Below are 20555 nucleotides of genomic sequence, written 5' to 3'. Positions count from 1 at the left end.
CATATGACAAAGTCAGAAAATACAAGATGCAGACAGAATCACTGCGAGACTGTCAGAAAGAAAAAGATTCATCCATGTGGTGACGCGAGGAGGAATAGCAAATGTTGTGAAGACGCGTCTGGAGGGGGTGACTTTACATCGATCGTAGATGAATCATGACATTTGACTTGCTCCTACAAGATTTCCTTTTCCCCTTCACCTATCATCCTAGCTGATCCATGCCAATCCAGCAAACTAAAATGCTATCGGTCTAAGGTAGTCCCTTTGTTCTGTGTTCATCCCCCGTTGCGTAGCTCTTCCTCCACTCTCGGACTACCTGATATCATGTCGACCCCTTCTCCTACCGAGACCGACACTTCCCTCCCTTTTCTCCCTCAAACACTGCCTTCCACCACTTCCATTTCTTCGGCTCAATCTGTCGTACGACCGATATATTCGTTCTTCGGCGGCGGTAGCTCCTCTGCCTCCTCCTCCACCTCTCTGACAGTCCCAACTGCACCAACTCCAGCTCAATCAGCACCTAAGCGAAAACGTAAGAAGGTGGAAGATCCTTCCTCGGGAACTCAGGCTCGATTGTCCTTGGGGAACGGTAGTGAGGGCGGAAAGGGGAAGGCGTGGACGTTGGGAAGGCTAGAGGTGGACACAGAAGAAGGCAAGAGAGGTACCTTGAACGGGAATGGAGGTGGAAGGAGCGTAGGAGGAGAAGAAGCGGAGTTGAAGGAGATGAGTCAAAAAGTTGTAATGGCGAAAGGGAAGGGAAAAGGGAGGGCGAAACGGAAAGTCGAGGATGAGGTGGGAAGCGCCATGAGTCAGCAAGTAGGTGAGTACTTTGGCAATGTACCTGCAACGATGCGAAGACTAATGGTACCTGTCGCAGGACGCCCACAAGTACTTCCTGATTCCGACGATATGCTGATGCACCCGTCCCTCTTTGCTCAAGGTGATACGAGCTCCGGCTCAGCTGGAGTACAGACTGTGTCGCCCTCGAAACGGAAACGAGGGAGATCTCGGAAATCTCAGCAGCCGAGCAGTTCCTCGATTGATCATCCTTCCGCTTCCCACCCAAACCATTCAGCACTCGTCACCTCGTCACCTATCGCCATCACCGTTGATCATGTACAAACCCCTTCAAAATCAAAAATGCAGCCACGCGGTATACATCCACAGACTGACGACTTTGAGATCACCAGATGTTCCATCGGAGGACTGGACGGTGGTGGTCATCCAACCTTCTCCAGAACAGCCTCGAGAGGCGTTGGCCCTGACGATGCTATAGAAGTAGACGAGCATCAACTTCTTTCGAAACCTGAGGCTTCACCTCAAAAGACAGCAGCCCGGCCGACGAAGATTGCTTTTGCAAGTGATTCGAAACCCACTCATTCATTCTTCAGTCGCGTGGAAGCTGAAGGAGGAAGATCAAGAGCCTCGTCCGTGGCGTCTGATGCGCTGCCAAGACCGCACGAAGATGGTCTGAAATTGGTCGAGACAGTGCTTCGCCAAAGAGAGAAGGGGGAAAAGAGGGGAAAGCAGACACATTCGTTTTTCCGATTGGCCGCCGCCGGACAAGCAGGAGCTCTCAAGAATGGTTGGGGCAAAGAGGAAAGGAATACTCCGCTACCTGGGATGGAGTGGCCAAGTCATACATCAGGCGGGCTGTCATATTACGAATGGCAAACACGAGCCGGACCAAGTAGAAGAGCGAAGCCTGCCCCGACGTCATCGATAGATGATGCCTATTGGAGCTCTGCGATGTACAAGACGTCCGATCAGATTACCCTCTCTCACTCGATTTCGAGCAACTCTGTCGCTTCATCCACCGTACCTTTTCTTTCTCAGCATCCTGCCTTTGAGTCGATCCCATCCAAATCCAAGTCGTCGACAGCCAACCGGGAGCCTTGGTCAGACCGGTATCGACCTCTACAGTCATCGGAAGTGCTTCATAATGAGCTCGAAACGACATATCTACGAGATTGGCTCTCTACACTTGCAGTGGGTCACCACGACGGCAGAATCCCTCGCGTCGTTCGCAAAGTCAGACGGACAAAAGCTCGATCTGCACTTGTGGAAGGGTGGATCGTCGATGATCTAGGTTTGTATGGCGAACCTCGTACAGGGGAAGCTGGGATGGCATTGGAGGAGGAGGAAGACGGAATTGAGCTGGAAGAGCTGGAAGGACCTGAAATCAGTCCAGACTTCGATAAACGACATGAAAGATATCCATCTTTCGAATCGAGATTGACCAACACTATCCTTCTGACTGGTTCACACGGTTCCGGCAAGAGTGCAGCCGTATATGCGGCAGCTCATGAGCTAGGCTGGGACGTCTTTGAGGTTTACGCTGGGATAGGGAAGCGAACAGGGGGGAATCTGATGTCGTGGGTGGGGGATGTTGGCAGAAACCATATGGTGGCTAATGGAGGGAAGGAGGATAGTGGGGAGAGAAAGAGGTCTAAACCGGAAAAGGAGAAGAGACCTGGGGAAGCTGGAATCCAGTCCTTTTTTGGTACAGGAGCCAAGTCAAAGCTGAAGACAGGACTGGTCAATGGGGAAAAGAAGAGAGACGTCGAACTTGGCAGCCAAGGCTCAGCAGCTGAACCTATCGATATTGCAATGGACGATGAGTACATCGCTCTCGATGACGATCGACCGATCGCTGTGAGCCCGCCAGAAAACCATGCGGCGGCCAATGAAGACACGAATGGTGCTCTTGTCGTATCAGATACGAGTGCAGAACAGTCAAAAGTCAGACAGTCCTTGATCCTCATCGACGAAGCGGATGTACTTTTCGACGAAGAAGCGACTTTCTGGCCAGCTGTGATCTCGTTGATAGCAGAGTCTAGAAGACCAGTGGTTCTGACTTGCAATGGTAAGTCTTGATTTGCTGCCTGCTTCGTCGCTCAATCTGTCCTTCTTCTATTATCTTCGGCCATTAGAAGGATGGCGGCTGACATGAGGTTGATTTCAGATTTAAAGCGGATTCCTCGTGATCAGCTGCCTCTTCAGGCTATCCTTCAGTACTGCCCTCCTCCTTCACATATCGCTATACCGTACCTTCGAGCCATTGCGGCACAAGAGATAGATGCCCAACGAAATGATATGCTAAACCTGAACGCGATCGTTCGGGATTCTACTCATCGCCAAGATGACCGGCTACTTGATCAACCCTTACCTCCAAATGGTAATGAGCTCATACCGTATCTCGACCTAAGACGAGCCATTACTCAACTACAGCTTGAGGGAGGTCATACACCTCAGGCGGAGGACGATGACTCAACGAAAGTCGCCTCGGTCTCAGGGCTGACAGCTGCCATGGATAACGAGCTCAACTCCCATCTTGCCCGCATGGATGCGGTATCATATGTCGATGCCCATGTCGACCTTCGCCCTTGGGCGAAAATGGAGGTGAGCGCTCAGTGTTCGCCATTTGGCAAAGGCCCAAATTTCGCTGATTTCTTTCATTCTTCCGGCAGACTCTCGACATTGACAGACCAGGTCCATGTCCCGATGACGAGATGGGGGTTCACATCTTGGGAAAATCTGAGATCCGCGATTCCTATCCCGTTCTAGCGGGGTACGATCGAGCACCCGAGATTGCCAGAACATACATAGAGCTCGCTGGTGGAGATTCATTACCGGCTTTGGGAAACCTCAACGTGTCTCGGTGAGTTGAGTCGAAGAGGATCTGAAATCGTAAGACTAAAATAGCTGATCTAATACTCCATCTACCCCAAAATAGAGCACGATACATCCGGTCCACTCTCCCTCTACTCGACCCCTTGATACCCTTATCAGCCCCTCTTCTCCCCCATCACTCGCTATTCCTCTACACCTTACCCGTCGTGTTGAGCATGATTGGGACGGACGATGTACTGGAATCAGCAGAGCAAGAGGCTGTGCGAAGGGGAGAGGAAAGGATTAATAGGAAGACGGGGAGACCAATAAGAGGTGGAGGTGGGTATGTGAGGTGGTTGGATCTGGAGGACGAGGCCGTGGACGTTGCCAGGGGTCTCAATTGGCAGATGTGAGTGGTGAAATCACCAAAGTGACGAGAAGCCATGTGCAATCGCACGTCATGAGTCAGTAGACAACATGGCATTACATACAATCTCTGTGCATAGGACTCTATCCACCCGTCATGCATTGTACAAAACTCTGATGCCAAACGTCGTGTTCACCACCTTTCCAAACTTATGCCTTTAATCACCTCTTCTGGTCTTGCTTCACACCAGTTTGCGGCATAAACTGCTTCGCGCACAGAGTCCATCGTTTCATAGAGCACCAAGATCTACCTTCCAACCTTTCCTTCTCCAGCCGGCACCGACTGCGGCACTATGTCTCGATCACTCTCAAACCCCACCTAGCACCCGTTACACCATTTCCGTTCCCTCCCATCTCTCCTGCCGACGAGGTACCGCTTGCCATAGCAGACTGCCCTTCCAACCGTTGCGCTACTACACTCCTTCCTGTGCCGAATACTACTCCATCATGCTTTCTGACTAACAAAAGCGGCAGAGGCATCATCTCTGTCGACTTTTCGACTTTAGCAGGCGTGTAGAGCCTGAGCATCCCTGGAACGTTGCCGTTGGTAGCTGTCTCAGAGGTGACATCCGTATGCAATGAGAGAGGGTTTGCTGCGCCTTGCACTGGCTCACGTCTTTGATTCATTTGTGTCTCCGTAGAATTGAGGATACCGAGCTCGGATAGGGAAGTAGGATCATTGGGGCCTTTCTCTCCTGTCGGATCGAGATCATCTCGTAAACTGGGATCGATAATACCCTGGTACGAGTGTAGCGTCGGATGGTCCACTTGCGCTTCTTCTTCTTCCACATCCGCATCAAAAGGTCCTAGATGATGCAACGAAGTGAAGTCGTTGTCCGTCATGCTTAGTACTTCCGCGATGGCCCTCTCGGCCGGTCGGTAACCATTTTGTTGCTCTTCATGCTGTCTTTCCGTCGGTGCTGAACCATCAACCGTTTTCGATTCTACGACCTGAGGCATATTCTGTCCGCCTTCTCCCACGACTGTAGTTGCGATGTCGAGCCACGGTGTATCTATCGGTTGCTGTGATTGCTCTTGAGGTTCAGTAGCATCCGTGGCCTCGGCGGTTACCCCGACACCGCCGTCGTTCTCAGCGGGCCTCGTCGTTGTCCGGTCAAGGAAAGCTTGCGCCACGCAGAGCTGCATCGCTTTGATGATATCCTCGGGTCCTGGCATCTCGACGACGACGATCACATGATCTTTGTCTGTGGGATATGTGCTCATGACATGTTGCTCAACATTCTGCGGGCTGTCGTCATAATATGGTCTAGCGTATTCGGGACTGAGGGGTCTGTTGGAGTCAGAGGGACGGCTGCGACGTGCAGAAGATTGCCAGACTGTCAGGTGGAGAGGACCTAAAGGACCTAGATAAACTTCGAGAGGTTCCGGGAGATGAGATGGATTGGCGGGGTCAGAATAGAAAAATTCTGACAACGTCAGATCAAGAGTATTGTTGTCAGGATGGAAGACTGGTGGAGTAAGAATTTGAGGTACGAAGTTCACCGGTGGTGTTGACGCCGCATTATTTGCGTCCGCCGTGCTGAAGAACGAAGTGGAGAAACAAGCTACCGATGATCAATCAGCACTAAGCCTTTGCGCATGCAAGATCGAGCTCACAGACTCCTCCTATGATCCAGCACATCCAGTCTTCCACTTTCTCGACGAAGATTGTCCCGTGCGCCGCTTCGGTCTCAGAAGGCTCATCAACCGTACGCTCCGTCCTTTCAGCTTTAGCCCAGCTCAGTAATGCTTGTACGCCGCCGTCTTCATCCTCAGCCACTACAGCGATGGCTAGAGCATTTCGTTTCGTCTTCTTCTTCTTTTTCGGCGGCCCGTTCAACTCTTCTGTCTCTGTACGGTCACGTTTGTCTGTTGCATCCCGTTGATCTTCGTGTCCTTCGAAGCCCGCCACAGAATCTTGCAATATGCTTGCGAACGGTTGCTCTTCAATAACAGATAACGACGTCTGCTCCGCACTGCCCAGCGTCTCTGGTGGATTTTCGGGGTCGACGAGAAGTGACTGAGCAGCTGATGCGATTTGCGGCTTGGCTTTGATCTTGTTCGACCGCTGTGATCTCGTGGAAGTCTCGTCTGCAACTTCCGCCCCGCCCAGCCTTGCACCTGGTGCGCTCAAATACCACCGAGCATCGCCTGTCATGTCTTCTGACCAGTTCCTCATTCTGACGAAGCCAACCCTCTGAAGCTCGCTTACCGGATCACCGTCACTCTCTCCTAGTCGTACTTCCCCACTGTCCACCTTGACTAACTTAACGGGTTCCGATTTTGTACCAGTTTGCATGTCAATGAGGGCGACTACCGATCCATAAGTAAGCTTCTCGTCATCGTAGCCCGCCGAGCTCAACCGATCTCGAGAAGTCTTTTCTGACTGTGGTACAGCACGATGGAGGACTTCGAACTTGAAGGGCGACCACTTGCCAGTTTTGGAGGTAAGTCGAGGTTCGTGGCCACTAACGTCAACTTCGAGCTTCATATACTTTGTTCGAACAGTTTGACCATGTATTCGAGTCCATAGAGCGAAAGACGATCTGCTAGACAGACAACTCGCCATCGAACGTGCCTTGGCAGTCTTCTGCGACGGCTTGGAGACGATCTTCAAGGTGGAGGATACGAGAGTTGCTACTGTGATTTCTGCCGAGCTACCGTAGTCCCTGCGGTCAGAAGACTCCGCTGGAGCGCTTGTAACCGGCAATGTTACCGCTGCCTCGGTTGGTGCTTCAATCTTATCGAGATGTTCCGCTAACGTTTCCCCTTGATCGCCTCGAGCTCGTTGAAAGGCTTCGGCCAAAGGTTGTAGTACGTCCATTGATTCTGATCCAAGCATATCAACCAGAGATGACCCGTGCACGTTGTCTATTTCCGGAAACCCTTCACTTTGCGGTCCAAATGATTGCTCGGCTAGCTGATCAGGCGGAATAGGCGTTTTCACCATCGTCTCTTCAGCCTGTATAGCTGATGGCGGCTCGATCGGTTCTTGACGGGCAGTTTCGTTTGGTGCTTTTGATTGGACAGCTTGCCCCAGCTTTAACTGTAAGGTGAAATCTTTGCGCTTTCCTGCGTCTTCGCCAACCCACAGACCAGGAAAGGCCAGTCCATCTCTGAGCATATTGCGGTCCTTGCCTTCTCGTCCACTTCTGACCTTGGGCAGAGTGGCTCCGAAGCCTGCGTTGAGAGCTGCATCTCGGAGTTTTCTTTTCAGGTTCAGTCGTTCTGCTCGTTTGCCTCTGCTGACCGGTAGTTCAGCTGCATGAGGTGTCTGGGGGAGCGTCGAGACGATGCGGTGAGTTTGGGACCCTGAGGACGAGGATGCCTCCGTCTGGAGAGTATCAGGGATGGTAGATAGTGTCACCGAGGTGATATTAGAAAGTGCTGCCCCGTTGACGCGCAGTATGGGAGGGGGATTAAGAATTCTGTCCGGTTTAACACAATCATGAAAACTAAGCGGGATCTTCAAGAATCGATGCGGGTAAATCGCTCACCTTCTTTCTTTGCCATAGCTCTTCTGCCCAGTCATAGGATGCCAGACCTCCACTGTCGATATAGCAGGATAGTACTCTCCCGATGCGTCATCGCCAGCCTGATTGATATGCAGAGATTGAATGACACGAGAGGCTATGATCTTGCCTAGCCTGCGCTGACTTGGTGAAGAAGTGACCTCCATATGACGTTCCGCATTGGACTTGGATGAGTATGATCGCGACTGCTTATCCATGTGAGTAGATCATATTCGCAGGACAAAGAGATCAAGAGATCAAGCTCACGCCTGGTTGTTCTGCTGGGACTTTTCTGACTGCGAGGAATTCATCGAGATTGAGGGATTGATTACCACCTTCACTGGAGACCTCGTTACCCTCTGGTCCTTCTCTGACATCATCGGGAAATCGATAGTCTGCACTTCCGGCTATGGCGTTGATGAGCAGGTCGAGTGGAGTAGCAGACGGCAGGTCACCGTTGTCCTCATCGGACATGGTGGACGTTGAAAGTGGAGATATGATTTCCCACGGTGAAAGAGAAGGAAGAGATCATGATCAAAACAACGGAAGAACTCCCACGGATGGTGAGTTAGTTATACAAGAACCGGATTTGATCCCGTCAGATAATTCAATGCCTCGTCTTAGGCGTTTTTAGGATGCCAATCTGGACATGGACGTCAAAGACTTCATTGGTGACAATAGCATTGATTGCCATGCTCAGTGAATTGGATGAACCAGACAAAGAGCCAATGCACAGAATGCATCGTCTCACCACAATCTATTAAATACAAACATGAAACAGAAAGTTTATCGTATGAATCTCATCAATCCCCTTTTCCTTTTGATCTTTCGTCCATCTCATCTACTCCAAACTGTTCTCCACATCAGCCGCATCGTCACCTTCCATTGCCGCGAAGTTGAGGAAAGCACTCTGTAACACAACATTATCGTCAGTTATCGCACTCCTAAGGTACACTCAAAAAAGTGTTTGTGACTCACTGGTCGATGACATGCTGCCCAGAAGGCCTCCGGCTTGTCCAAAGTCATACTATACGGGATCTTCTCGGACCAACTCTGGGTCAAACCGACACCATAGTTCCAGACTCCACCTTCGGGAACCAGTGTCATACCTAGAATCCTGTCGGACAAGAGCAATTGCACTCTGTTCGCCATGGAAGGGTTGAACCCTTCGTTTTTACCAGTGACATCTTGATTCTTCCTACCCCACTCGAACCCTGCTACTGTGAGCTCCCAAGCGTTGAGAGACACGGAACCGGGAGTGAAAGCACAAGTGACACAGATCGATTGAGGTCCCCATTCTGGATGGTTCGCCATAATCTTCGCTTGTGTCGTGACATCTGCCGGTGAAAGATGGTTGAGCTCTTGCGATTGAGTTTTGATCCATCCCAGCGGTTCGAGATCCTTGAGCAGGAAGTCGTGCTTGGGAAGAGTAACAGGAAGATCGACACCGTTGTTGGTACCTCTTTGAGGGATCCAAGCGACAGCCTTGATTTCCTTGACCTGTTTGTTGTCAGGCGGCGAAGTACCATACAAGTATGCGACGACCTGAGTACGAAGATCGGCATTGACGATGAAGGTTCGGAGGATGTTCTTAGGAATGACGTAGGTGAAACTGGTAGCGTCGTCTCGAACGTCGTCGTTGCCAACAAAGATGTGGTTGACACGAAGAGGCAAGTTGGTGGCACTGATAGCTCGTACTCGCCAGTCGGACTTGCTCGCGAAAGTTTGTTGCTCGTACTGAGTGGTAGTCGTGACGACGATCTCGTCACCGTGAATGTTGGTGGTCTTGGTCTGAAGAGCGGTGACTTGACTAGCGGCTTCGGCAGACTTCTCGATCTCCGCCATTTGCTGTCGTTGGACAGATGGTGCGGAAATCTCCATACCCAAGATGACGTCTCGGATCTCACTGGCCGTCAAAGAGGCGACGTTGACACTGTTTCTCTTTCCGAAGTCGGCCAAGATGAGATCTTTGAGCGCGACTTCAACGTTCATCCACGCATTGTCATCCAATGTTGGCCAAATATGGTATGACTCGGTGATAGTGTTCCTGTCAGGTCGCAAGATGATCTTGGCTTTCTCGTTGTTGACGTGGAGGGCTCGGAGAAGAAGAATGAGACGTGAGAAGGCAGTGTAACTTGAGATGGACTTGAGCCAATCGTCGTACAAGTTGAACAGAACCATCTGAGGCTGAGTAGCACGCTATTGGGAGAAGGGAGACGGTTAGCGGAGCACAGACGTGGCGTACGAAGTGGCAACTCACCAAGATCAGATCACCGAACTTCTCCATCTTCAAAGTAGCCTGGAATGGCAACTGAAGCTCGGAACCCTTGATGACAATGTTCGGGAAATCGAGCAAGTGCACTTCCAAGGGGTCAAGCATACCCTTTCGAGTAACGATGACCTGCTTGGGCTGTTCTTCCACGGGTAACGATCGAATCAACGCTGCTACCTCTTCTGCCGTCTTCCACTTCGCCAATTGACCAAGACGTTTTTGACCGGCCCAGACCGAGGTGTGGATGATCTTCAAAAACAGTTGACCAGTTCGAGGGTTGAAGATGAAGATTGCACCATTGATGGGCTTTGTAGTCAAGTTTCCTTCGAAAGTCTTGTGGACTGTCACTCGGTAGACGTTGGTATCGTCGACAAACCAGATGATCTGGTTGGAGAACAACTCGGAGTAGTTGGACGAGTTGAGGTACGGCTCGGTAGGTTCGGAAGAGTATAGCTGGAGACCCTTCCTGATACGTTCACGGAGAACGTAAAGGGCAGGGTTTGCCTTCATGATCTTCGCCATAGCCTGTTGAAGAAGCGGCTTGAGACCCGGGAAGTAACAACCATACGCCGAGTACAAGTTGTATGCGAGATCGATAGCGATGAGAACACCAGTGGGTGAGGGGTAGATCGACTGACTGTCAGAAGAGTAGTCGAGATACTTGGCACGAGCATATCGTTCGATGTCGTGAGAATCGAAATCACCCCATCGAAGTTGGATATCGAGCCAGAACTTGTTCGAGGTAGTGCCATCCATGGTGTCTCGGTTGTCGGTAAGGAGCGAAGGTCGAGAAATCTGCCATTTGTAAGCTGAGAAAAGGAGGATATCCGAAGCCGAAGAGTTCATCTTGTATGACTTTCGAGGGTGGATAGTCTCCTTCTGAACTGTCTCAATCTGGAGAGCCTCCAACTCCGAGTCGAAGACCTGACACAAGTCCATGACCACCGACTCGTGGATCTTCTGCCACAAGTGCGCTCTGAAGATCTGAATGAGGGAGATCTTGAGGGTGGGGATTTTACCGTGCATGAAGACACCGGTCAAATCAAGTTGCACTTGGAAACCGACATAGACGTTGGCTCGGTTGATTGTGGGCGACCACCACATGGTGAATCTACGGTTGGGAATTTGGGAGAGACCGGATCGCTGAGCGTTGGTGAGTTTCTTGAACTTCATTGACTCCTCGAAACCTGTTTACAAAGACAGATGGGAGATAGGAGAGGGGGACGATAAAAGTTCAAACGGGTGGGTGTTGGGTGGCAGACATGACATAACCGCCGGAGGTAGGAAGGGGATGGGCGGGGGAGGAATTGATAGTAAGTCAATAGTAGAGCGCGTGTGAGAAAAAGAGAGTTGTGAGAATAAGGGGGAAGTAATACGACATCAGCTTGCTTTCCCTTTTCTTGTTCCACGAAACTGACCTGATGCTTTTTCCCAGAACAGACCCTCCCAGGTGGGGAAAGCAGTACCCTTGAACAGCGAGTGCTCCAAAATACCCTCCACACCACCCAAAGCGCTGATAACGTCCACTCTGTAATTGTTTAGTTGCCAGAGTTTACCATCGTGACGTTGGTTGGTCCAGATGAAAGGCTGGTTTCTCAATCTAAAGAATTGAGAGAAGTGCTGTCGGACTCTCCATCCCTTATCGTACGCCAACGTATGTCGGTCCTTCTGGAAAAGAGTGTTGACACGCGGAATACCCCGATCCCATGAATCTTCCAAGTCTTCGAGCGTCAACCTTCGGTTGGAAGCGGTAGCCTCTTTCCTCTTCAACGCATACTCAGACCACACTCTCGCAGAGTCCAAGAACTCTGCCTCCCACGGCTGCAAATATCGGTACAGGTTCGGAATCAATTGATCCTCCTCGTGGGTCATACCCGATCGGAAATGCGTGATACCGCCGCTGTCCGTCTGCTTCGACCATCGGAGATCCGATTGAGGAATCAGGACGAAACCCATTGAAAGCATTCCGAGACCACCAAGTTCCTTGGGAGAATAGAAGACGCATGGTGGAAACCTATATACGAAGAAGTGTCATTGAGTTTAGATTCAATATGGCACTTTTGTTCAGAGTGGCGAATGTGGCAGCAGGACTTACCTCGAAGGCATTTTCGAGTTCAAACCGACTTTCACTCGTGTCTGGACTTTGTTCTCTGCTTTCACGAGTGAATCGAGCAGCTCGTTGGTGTGTACGACTGCCTCTCTATAATAGGTCATAAGGCCTGGGGGGGCGGGAAATCAGCATCGACAGGATCTCCAGATGTACGGGATTTCAGCTCACCGATCAAGGCAGTATTCCACTTATTGATGATCTTACTAAACGTGGCACTTCCTGAAGACATAAGCACCTGTCTGATTCTGTTGTTGAAATCCTGAACACCCTGGTCAGAGACACGGAGGAAAGCTTGAGCCGTTCTTTCCTTCGTTGATTCCTGGGTAAGGTTCCAAACGCCGTCCTTGAGGGAATATTGCTCTCCGTGTTGAGTTCGGATTCGAGGGAGAATTCGGACCTCAAAACCGCACATGGAGAACAAGAGCTGCGGGTTGTCCCTGGAATAGACAGAGACGAAAGTCTCGTCCCACTCAATGGTGGTCAAGGATCGAGGAAGGGAGTTCTTCACGTTCCAGAAGACGGCTCGCCCAAGGTTGACATCGTGCTTGATCAAACGCATTCGACAGTCTCTGGGCCAACATCTCTTGTTGTTGTATCCAATGACGTTCTCATTATTCGGATCGGGATTGGCACTCAGATATCTCTGGATCAAGTCCCTCGATTCGTCGGCGTTGAAACGGAAAAGAACATGAATTCGATCAACGTATCTGGTGTAGAATCGAATAGGATGTCGAGTCTCGGCAGCAGTATCTCTGAATTGCAGGAATCCATTAGGTGCACCAGGAGGACCGGCAAGTTCGCTCGCTCGTTGCAGACCGAGGATGAGCAAGTCAAGAACGAGGCCGTAGTACTGGAAGACGAAAGAAGAGAACTGCAATCCTCGGATCATACCGTACGCATTGACGTGCGACATGTCCTTGAATGTCAGAGCAGTGTTCTGCTTGGCGGTGATATAGTCTGCTAAGTTGTGATCGAGGATCAATCGTAATAGCCGACTAAGGAGAGTGAAGTCAACCTTCTCGTACACTCGGGACAAAACAGTCTCCATCATGACCACACATTCGCCATCGGAGGTGTCCCAAATGTCCGTAAGATTGTTGATTCCTTGACACCACTTGTAGACAAGCAAGGGAGGGGGCTCAGAGTCGGAAGGCTTGATCCAATTGGGGAACAAACCTCGCTTGTCCGCCTCGTACCAGAGGAATTGATCGAGATAGGCATCGGTGATCTTCTCCACTGGCTCGATATCGTAACAGGGAATGAGCTTGTCATAAGTGTCGAAGAACTCGATACCGGCCTCCTTGAACGCTCGCTGAGTCAACAACAATCGCTTGATTCGGGACAAACACTCATGCGGATTGTCGTAAGCCTGTTCGACCAAAGCCAATTCCTCTCTTTGAGATTGATTTAATCGACCGTGGACACTGTAGGCCTCCTTGAGCTTCTCGAGGGCGAGAACCAAGAGCTTCGTGTCGTGTTTGTACGAGAGTGGCGGGAACGGGATCGGAGCGAATTTTCGACTTTCCATCCAGTGAACGGTGGAAGTGTAAACCGCGACGGCCTCTTCGGAAGAGATGTAAGGACCATCTTTCAGATAACCGTTCTGTCTTTCTTGCTCGGCTTTGAGGTAGAGACGAGTCAATCGACCGAGGTTCTTTCGGACAACGGCCTTGTCGACCGTGGCACCTCGTCTTATACGTTCTCCTGTGGTACTGAGGTCAGCTAAGCTCTCTGAGAGATGTAAAGACGATTCGCACGATTGAAATGTGCGGTAGAAGTCCACCAGTCTGCCTTGGATTTGACGTATCGAAGGATGATGTTCTCGATGGCAGCAGGCATACCGGGAACTTTCCAAGGAATATTGGCCTTCCAGCACCGCCACGCCTCGGAAAGGTGTTGTAGAATCGTTTTCGCTTTGTTTTGTTTGATGCTTTCGGGCATCATGTCAAGGATATCATGCATGACCGCCGCTCGGAGCTCGAGATCGAAGTGTGACTCGACTCTTTGCTTTGTGACAGTCTTTGCGATACCCTTCGAGTTACGTCCCTCGAATTGACGCGCCAACAGATTTCCTAACCACCGCTCCAAAAGTGGCACTATTCCTCGCATGAAAAACAGCCACACTCGCCACCCTGGTGCCCAGAATCCCACACCGGGACCTTTTCCGACTGGTCCAGTGTTGAACCTCGAGTAGATCAAGTGCTTCAAATCCTTGCATCGTCGGATCTGAGCCATGACCTTATACTTGTATCGGTACATTCCGGTCAATTGACCGACATGCGCGAACATGTATTGCAGACCATCCGCCAATTGGAACGCATCGACGTTTCCAAGTCGGAACTGGACGTGTGCATCGACGATGAGTTTGGTGAGACGGAGAATTTCTCGACACAAGTGGAAAGCGTTACCGAATCGAGACTTCTTTCGTTCCTTGGTGGTTAGGGTCTTGATGGGTTTCAAATTCAAGTTGTAATCGAGATGGAGGTAGTTGAGGTTCTTTCGGTGGATCAAAAGATTAAGCATGTTGTAACCTTGTCGACAGACCTGGAGACCCGCTTCGACCCAATCGAGGTTCGTAGTCTGAAAGAACTTGGTGTTCTTCAGACTTCGGAAGAGGTTTCGCTTGGCCATAGCCTTGGGTCGTTTATGATGCAATGCGTTAAGAACGTACACCTTGAGCAATTTCTGATACGAGACTCGGATCTTGACTGGCTGATCGGCTGGACAGTGCTCAAGATAGAAGTTCTTGATCATCGGAACATCCTGAGCTCTCCTCATCTTTCCACTGCGCATGTTGTAAGGGTATGGCGCCCAATACAAAGCGATAGCGTCCGCCGTGTCTTCGTTGCTCAACTCTCTGTTCTCCAAAAACGGCTCCAGCTCATCCGGTAACTCAAAGTCATCATCCTCCTCGTTGCCAAACCCGAAAACCGAGTCCTCGTGAGATACGAGCGGCGTGTGGGCTTCTTGGACGACTCGTTGGGAGATGGGGTTGATGAGAGGGTCGAAGTAGAATGCGGGTAGGTCTGGGTCGTCTGTCTTGATGTAGACATTTTTGGGTTCGTGATAAGCACCGATGTGGACTGATCTAGGTAGGGAGTTGTAAAGATGAGGGAAAGCGACCTTGTATTCTGATCGAATGACACCGCGAATGATGACCTTGTTGATGTCGTTAAACTCGTTCCAATCCTCGTCAAACGCCTCCATATCCCTGTATAACGGCTCGAATTTCGGTCCACCCGGCAGAGCAATGTTGAGAGCTTTGGCCGTGAAGAAGCTCTTCTTGTCGAAAAGGTAGAAGGCGTTGTTGTCTGAGTAATCGGATAGTAACTGACGACCGATTCGATACAAGTTCGAGAGCTGCGGTAATGTGAGTTGGAAATATCGATAGCTGGATCCATTCACTTGAGGAGTATCGGAAAGCGGTTTGGGGTCATAAAACCAATCCAAAATAGCCTCATCGTCTTCCTCATCAAGCTCCAGCTGGATCGCCTCCAATGGCTCCACATCCAACACATTGTCCCCGTAATCCATAGGCGGCTCTTCATCGTCGAACGGTGGGAATCGCATACGTTTGAAATGTCTTCGGTCTCGCTTCTCTCGTCTCATGGCAAGCCACATGGAAGCCCATTGTGCGTGGAACTAGCATGGCGGAAGTATCAGCACCTCTCCGTCTTGTTGAAGAGTTGGTGTTGACTCACAACTGGCTCGATAACCTTCGGCACCTCGTTCACGAATGTGATAGCGCCTGAAATGTGATACAGGACCGGCACCTCTCGTACTTGCTGTGGCACGAGACCCACATCAGCATTGACACCATTTCGCTCCCGAAAGACCGGCGGCTCACCTCCCAAGGCATAGGGATGTTTTCCAACAGCTTCATCACAGCATGCGGAACATATTTCAAAGCTCCCAAATGAACACGTTTGTCATTCCTAAACTTTCGATTTGACATATCACCATGGTCCTTGATGATCTTTCGGATGTGTTCAGGAGGGAGGTCCTGGTAAGACGAAGGTGTTCGGGTCAGTCAGACCATCCTCGTCATGCGCGCAGTACACCGTCGCCACCAGCGGGAGGGCGGGACGTCACATGTGTAAGGGGTTTAGCAACGAAAACTTACTGCTTTTCCAAAATCGACACCACCACCACCTCCCTGCCGTCTCTTCGTGTTGAACCTTCTCTTCTGCGCCCCTCTCCATTTCCTCGCCTTCTTCTCGATCTCATCCTGACTCAACTGACCGAAGAAATCACCATCCATCCTAGCTTCTCCATTCCCGTTCGGTTGAGCTGGGAAACCGGGTGGCGGAGCGCTGAATCCTGGTGGCGGTGGCAGACCAGCAGCGGAGGAAGACATGGTGGCGTTCTATCCTCTCGCTCGATCTCTGTTAGTTTTCAAGCTGGAAAGAAACGGGAAAAAAGGATATTGATCTGGTGGCAAGTTCAAGTTCGATCTCGAGTTGTCGAATTGAGACGTGTATGGTGAGCGAAGGGGTGGGATGCACCCCTTACTAAGGGTTTTTGCGGTATTACAATGAACGAATCGAGTGTGGCACTTGATTGTCCTGTCCCAAGAGAGTTTGCCACTTTGGAAGTGATTTGTGGGGCGCCACATTCGCGCGATTGATCAACGTCCTCTTGCCACAGCATCCATCCAGCTCGGTCTGGATGGCGTATTGCATTCCTTTCTTTATTCTCTCTGTCGGTGGACGCCATCATATCTAGAATCAGCGGTGCTTGCGAACATCTGTATCTTCTCATATCGGTTGTATATCTTCACATAATCACCACGGGTATGGCCCCCTTACCTGTTTACGGCGATCGACCAGTCGTCCTTCTCACTGTGAGCCAACCATAGCTCGATGAAGTACGGGCGCGAGGCATAGCTGACAACCGCTCTCGTGCGTGTCCAGAACGATGATGGTCCTCCTTCGAATTCATCACCAAATATCTTCTCCTTCTGCAAGCTTCTTCAATCTCGTCTTGACTGGGACGTGAGAGTGGTCATTCCAGATTGCCAGAAATCATGGTGAGCCCGCCTCTTTCGTCTGTTTACATCTGCAAAGAGGCAGTCCAGCTCACACGAAAGTCTTCAGGGTGGGGAAGGCGTATGCGATCAGTGATGTTATCTCAGCGAGTTACTTCTATCCATTAGGTAGGTGATGACCACCTTGTCAAATCCTGTCTATAACCTAATTCTGTTTCATCGCTGCAGATCCCGACGGATTGACCGGCGACATCACAACGACACCTCGTCCGTTGAAGGAAGGCGAGACAATGGAATGGATCATGCTTTCAGGCGTGAGCTGGCATGATGCGCCAACAGTCAAACGTTCCTCAGCTGACATTTCCCACCTCAGACCCCCGCCACTTGCACAAACATCGCTTTGCATAATCTATACCCAGGCGAGATTGACCTGGTGATCTCGGGTCCCAATCGTGAGTTTCGACCCTCTTTCTTACAATGCGTTCAACTGACTGAAAGCCTCTGCATCTCAGACGGCCGCAACTCTTCGACCGCTTTCGCTCTATCATCTGGTACCCTCGGCGCCGCCTTAGCTGGCGCTCTCTCCATCCCCATTCCCGGCCCCTCATCCGGTCAAGTCTCGTTACATGAGGACCACATCCCCTGCATCGCCGTATCATACGGCGTCGTCACCCGTCCCGTCTCTGACACCGTCACTTCGCTCGCTACTGAAATATCGGTGGATATCTGCAAGAAATTGTTCGACGATTGGGGTATGGATCAAGGTCGTCCTTCTTCTTCCGGAAGTGGGAAGGACAAGGTGCAGATATATAGTGTGAACGTACCACTAGTGGAGGAAGGATTGAAAGGGGAGAACAGGCAGATATGTTGGACGAGCATGTGGAGAAACTCGTATGGACAGTTGTTCAAGACTACGACATTGTGAGTTGTGTTTCTTCTCCCCGCGATGTCTCGGGGTTCTTCTCCTGACAAAGACATATGAATAATAGATCGAAATCGACCTATGATCCAGGCGACAATTCGTCACAACAGAACAAACCACAATCATCTAGTTCTCCCCCTCGGTCAATATCAAAAACATCAACAGCAGGTCCTGCAGCTTTACCAACACCCGATCCGTCTTCCCCACTATTAGGCAACAGCGAGACACCTTCATCACAGGTGAAAGAAGGAAAGGAACCGCTCAAATTCCATTTCGCACCGAACATGAAACCGTTGTTATTCCCACCCATTGAGACATTACCGGTCGGATCGGATGCGTGGGCTTTTGCGAAAGGGTATGTAAGTGTCACGCCTATCAGGGCAGAATATGCTGGTTTGTCAGACGGTGCTTGGGGCTTCGGGAGTGAGCAAGATGATACGCAGGTCGGTCCGGGAACAAGATGGAAATAAGTAGATGTGTCGCAGCCATTCCGGTATATATCTGTTGAACGTATTTGCCTATCATATACATGATCGTCATGACAACCGTCGGTCCCGAATGGACTCGGTCCCCCGGCCTTCGCCTAGAACGCCTTCTTATGGATGATATCTGGATCCTCCTTGTACTCGTCCGCAGAAACCCACATCTGTACACCAGTCGTAAGCTTGAGGAGACTATTATCCGAGAAACCCGAAGCTTACCTTCTTGAATGTGCTGAGACCCGCCAAGATACTCCCTCCAATCCATGTGGAATACTGATGTTCTCGTCAGCTTGTGCGCCGCGTCGCCTAGCTACGACTTCGACCAGCTCACCTTCCGTTCTGGAGGAGCGTAGATCTTCAACTTGACATCTTTCAGAGCCAGCTTCTTCACCTCATGTAGTAATCTGTCGCCGAAGCCTGTAGCGCAAGGATCAGCTGTGGTCTTCGACAGGTAGAGAGATGTTCCAACTGACCTGTACATAATGTCGATCCGCCTGAGAGAACGATATTGCTGAAAAGTGATTTACGAAGGTCAAGATCGGTTCGGTTGATTGAGTCAACAATGACCTATTTTAGAGGGTGTCACCTTTGTCCCTCCGTGGCGACTGAAGAATTAAGCTCACTTGGTGTACACCCGGATACTCTTGCCCGACGAGCTCGGGACTGAATAGTATCTCTGGCGCTAGAAATCTCTCCACTCCGAGCTGATAGTTGTTGTCGTCAGTTCTACATCCGGGGATGTGGTGCAGTACATGGCGGCTCACCTGTATCACCTTCCCATCCGGTAATCTGAACTCTTCCCAAGCGCCTGCCTGATCCTTCTCCTCCTTTGCTGGATTCAGCGCCAAATAACACGTCTTCTCCTTTATCGTTCTGACCACCTCTTTCTCCGCTGAAGTATGTAGGTAATAACCTGACTTCCGTAATAGTAATTGAAGGTGATCCGTTATATCTCTTCCTGCCAGATCTATCCGTCGTACCGCATGCGGCATTGAAAATCCCTCAAAGACCGGAACAGCGTGGGTCACCCCGTCGCCCGAATCGAGGACTATACCTGTCGTTCGACCTGACGAGTATCTGCAGAAAATGTTAGTGTAGAGCTCTTAGGGTCGCGGTTTTTGGAGATACTGAATAATTTCCTGCTCCGAAATCACGACATGACACTCACAAGCTGAGGACTGCCTGAACACTGGTGAAGAACGCTGGGACGTTGAATGTTTCGAAGAATATTTGAGCGGCGACATCTCGATTTTGTCTGGGGTTCAGAGGTGCTTCTGTCAACAATACCGGATGCTACGACCACCAAAGGATATATCAGCTCAGCGATCCTTCCACCCTTCCTTGTCCATATACGATAAGTCCGGACCTCCTCGCCCATCACAGCTTCGGCCTGCTTCTCTCCGGACATGTATTTGGGGTACTTCTCAGCCGGAACTCACCTCCTCACTCAATGCTTTCAGGCCCTCGCTGTACACCCAGCCCCATATCCGTTCCATGTCATCCCAGTCGATGACCACTCCATGCTCCATCGGATACTTTATCTTCAGCAGTCCTCTCAGCTCTTGCGCCCTTCGTCCTATGAATAAATTGTCTTGAATGGCACCCGCCATCACTCGAGGATGTTTCGGTCGACCGACACTGATTCGGGGAAACGTTTCAAACAGTCAGCCAGCCGATCTGACCTGGGTGTACAGAGCCAGTTGCTTCACGAGTCCCGAAGATCAGATGTACGAGGTGATCAAATGTCGTCAAGGATTGGTGGGGAGGAAAGGCTCACAATGATGGGATATAGCATGATGGTTGTTCTTCTCCTGCGAAACCGGCCTTGATCGTACCAGAACCCTGCAACATGGACGTGAGGATCTGCTGTACCCGACGTCAAAGAAGGATATGAGGTTTGATAGCTCACATTGTCAATCACAACAGGTTGATTTGTCAGTCTGAGGATGTGTCAAGTTTGAAGTGTGGATGTCAGCTGCGTGGACAGATGCTTGATCATTGCTCTCACTCACACATCGTCGAACTCGGTTGCCATGATGTCTAGCTTGGCAGCTGTATGAGCTCGGCTGTTTGCAGTGAGCGAGAAGGTTGTGGGAGATCAGGGGAGCGCAAGATGCTGTGATTTACAAGTAATATGACCATACTACTAACTCACTGACAAGACATTGACCAAAGCTCAACCTCGCGTCTCGACAAGTCGCGTGGTAGAAGCGATTCTAAGTGGGATGAGTT

The 20555-nt window shown here is 50.6% G+C and overlaps 5 protein-coding genes across 5 annotated transcripts; 2 read left to right on the top strand and 3 right to left on the bottom strand.

The window, feature by feature from the left end:
* Positions 1-324: 324 nt before the first annotated feature.
* On the top strand, positions 325-4025 carry IAR55_001527 (uncharacterized protein; the record flags this gene model as incomplete). The annotated part of the gene is made up of 5 exons (XM_066944654.1): positions 325-820; positions 878-2866; positions 2966-3402; positions 3471-3661; positions 3737-4025. 5 exons carry the CDS (start codon positions 325-327, stop codon positions 4023-4025), a joined length of 3402 nt encoding a protein of 1133 aa, XP_066804577.1.
* Positions 4026-4329: 304 nt separating this feature from the next.
* Positions 4330-8024, bottom strand: IAR55_001526 (uncharacterized protein; the record flags this gene model as incomplete). Its single annotated transcript, XM_066944653.1, has 4 exons — positions 4330-5603; positions 5656-7466; positions 7536-7756; positions 7818-8024. The coding sequence occupies 4 exons, from the start codon at positions 8022-8024 to the stop codon at positions 4330-4332; spliced, it is 3513 nt and encodes a 1170-aa protein (XP_066804576.1).
* A 367-nt stretch (positions 8025-8391) lies between these two features.
* Positions 8392-16289, bottom strand: IAR55_001525 (pre-mRNA-processing-splicing factor 8; the record flags this gene model as incomplete). The annotated part of the gene is made up of 10 exons (XM_066944652.1): positions 8392-8460; positions 8529-9749; positions 9811-11009; positions 11241-11836; positions 11918-12041; positions 12101-13636; positions 13690-15574; positions 15634-15717; positions 15780-15935; positions 16056-16289. 10 exons carry the CDS (start codon positions 16287-16289, stop codon positions 8392-8394), a joined length of 7104 nt encoding a protein of 2367 aa, XP_066804575.1.
* Positions 16290-16727: 438 nt separating this feature from the next.
* On the top strand, positions 16728-18311 carry IAR55_001524 (5'/3'-nucleotidase SurE; the record flags this gene model as incomplete). Its single annotated transcript, XM_066944651.1, has 7 exons — positions 16728-16775; positions 16846-16961; positions 17029-17087; positions 17148-17233; positions 17293-17371; positions 17432-17840; positions 17909-18311. 7 exons carry the CDS (start codon positions 16728-16730, stop codon positions 18309-18311), a joined length of 1200 nt encoding a protein of 399 aa, XP_066804574.1.
* Positions 18312-18424: 113 nt separating this feature from the next.
* IAR55_001523 (actin-2) lies at positions 18425-20358 on the bottom strand (the record flags this gene model as incomplete). The annotated part of the gene is made up of 11 exons (XM_066944650.1): positions 18425-18487; positions 18543-18596; positions 18655-18740; positions 18797-18890; positions 18947-19027; positions 19088-19400; positions 19492-19616; positions 19763-19961; positions 20101-20165; positions 20233-20263; positions 20336-20358. 11 exons carry the CDS (start codon positions 20356-20358, stop codon positions 18425-18427), a joined length of 1134 nt encoding a protein of 377 aa, XP_066804573.1.
* Positions 20359-20555: the final 197 nt, after the last annotated feature.

The sequence above is a fragment of the Kwoniella newhampshirensis genome, chromosome 3, assembly GCF_039105145.1.
Source record: "Kwoniella newhampshirensis strain CBS 13917 chromosome 3, whole genome shotgun sequence".
NCBI lineage: Eukaryota > Fungi > Basidiomycota > Tremellomycetes > Tremellales > Cryptococcaceae > Kwoniella > Kwoniella newhampshirensis.
This window is presented reverse-complemented; position numbering and strand designations above follow the sequence as displayed.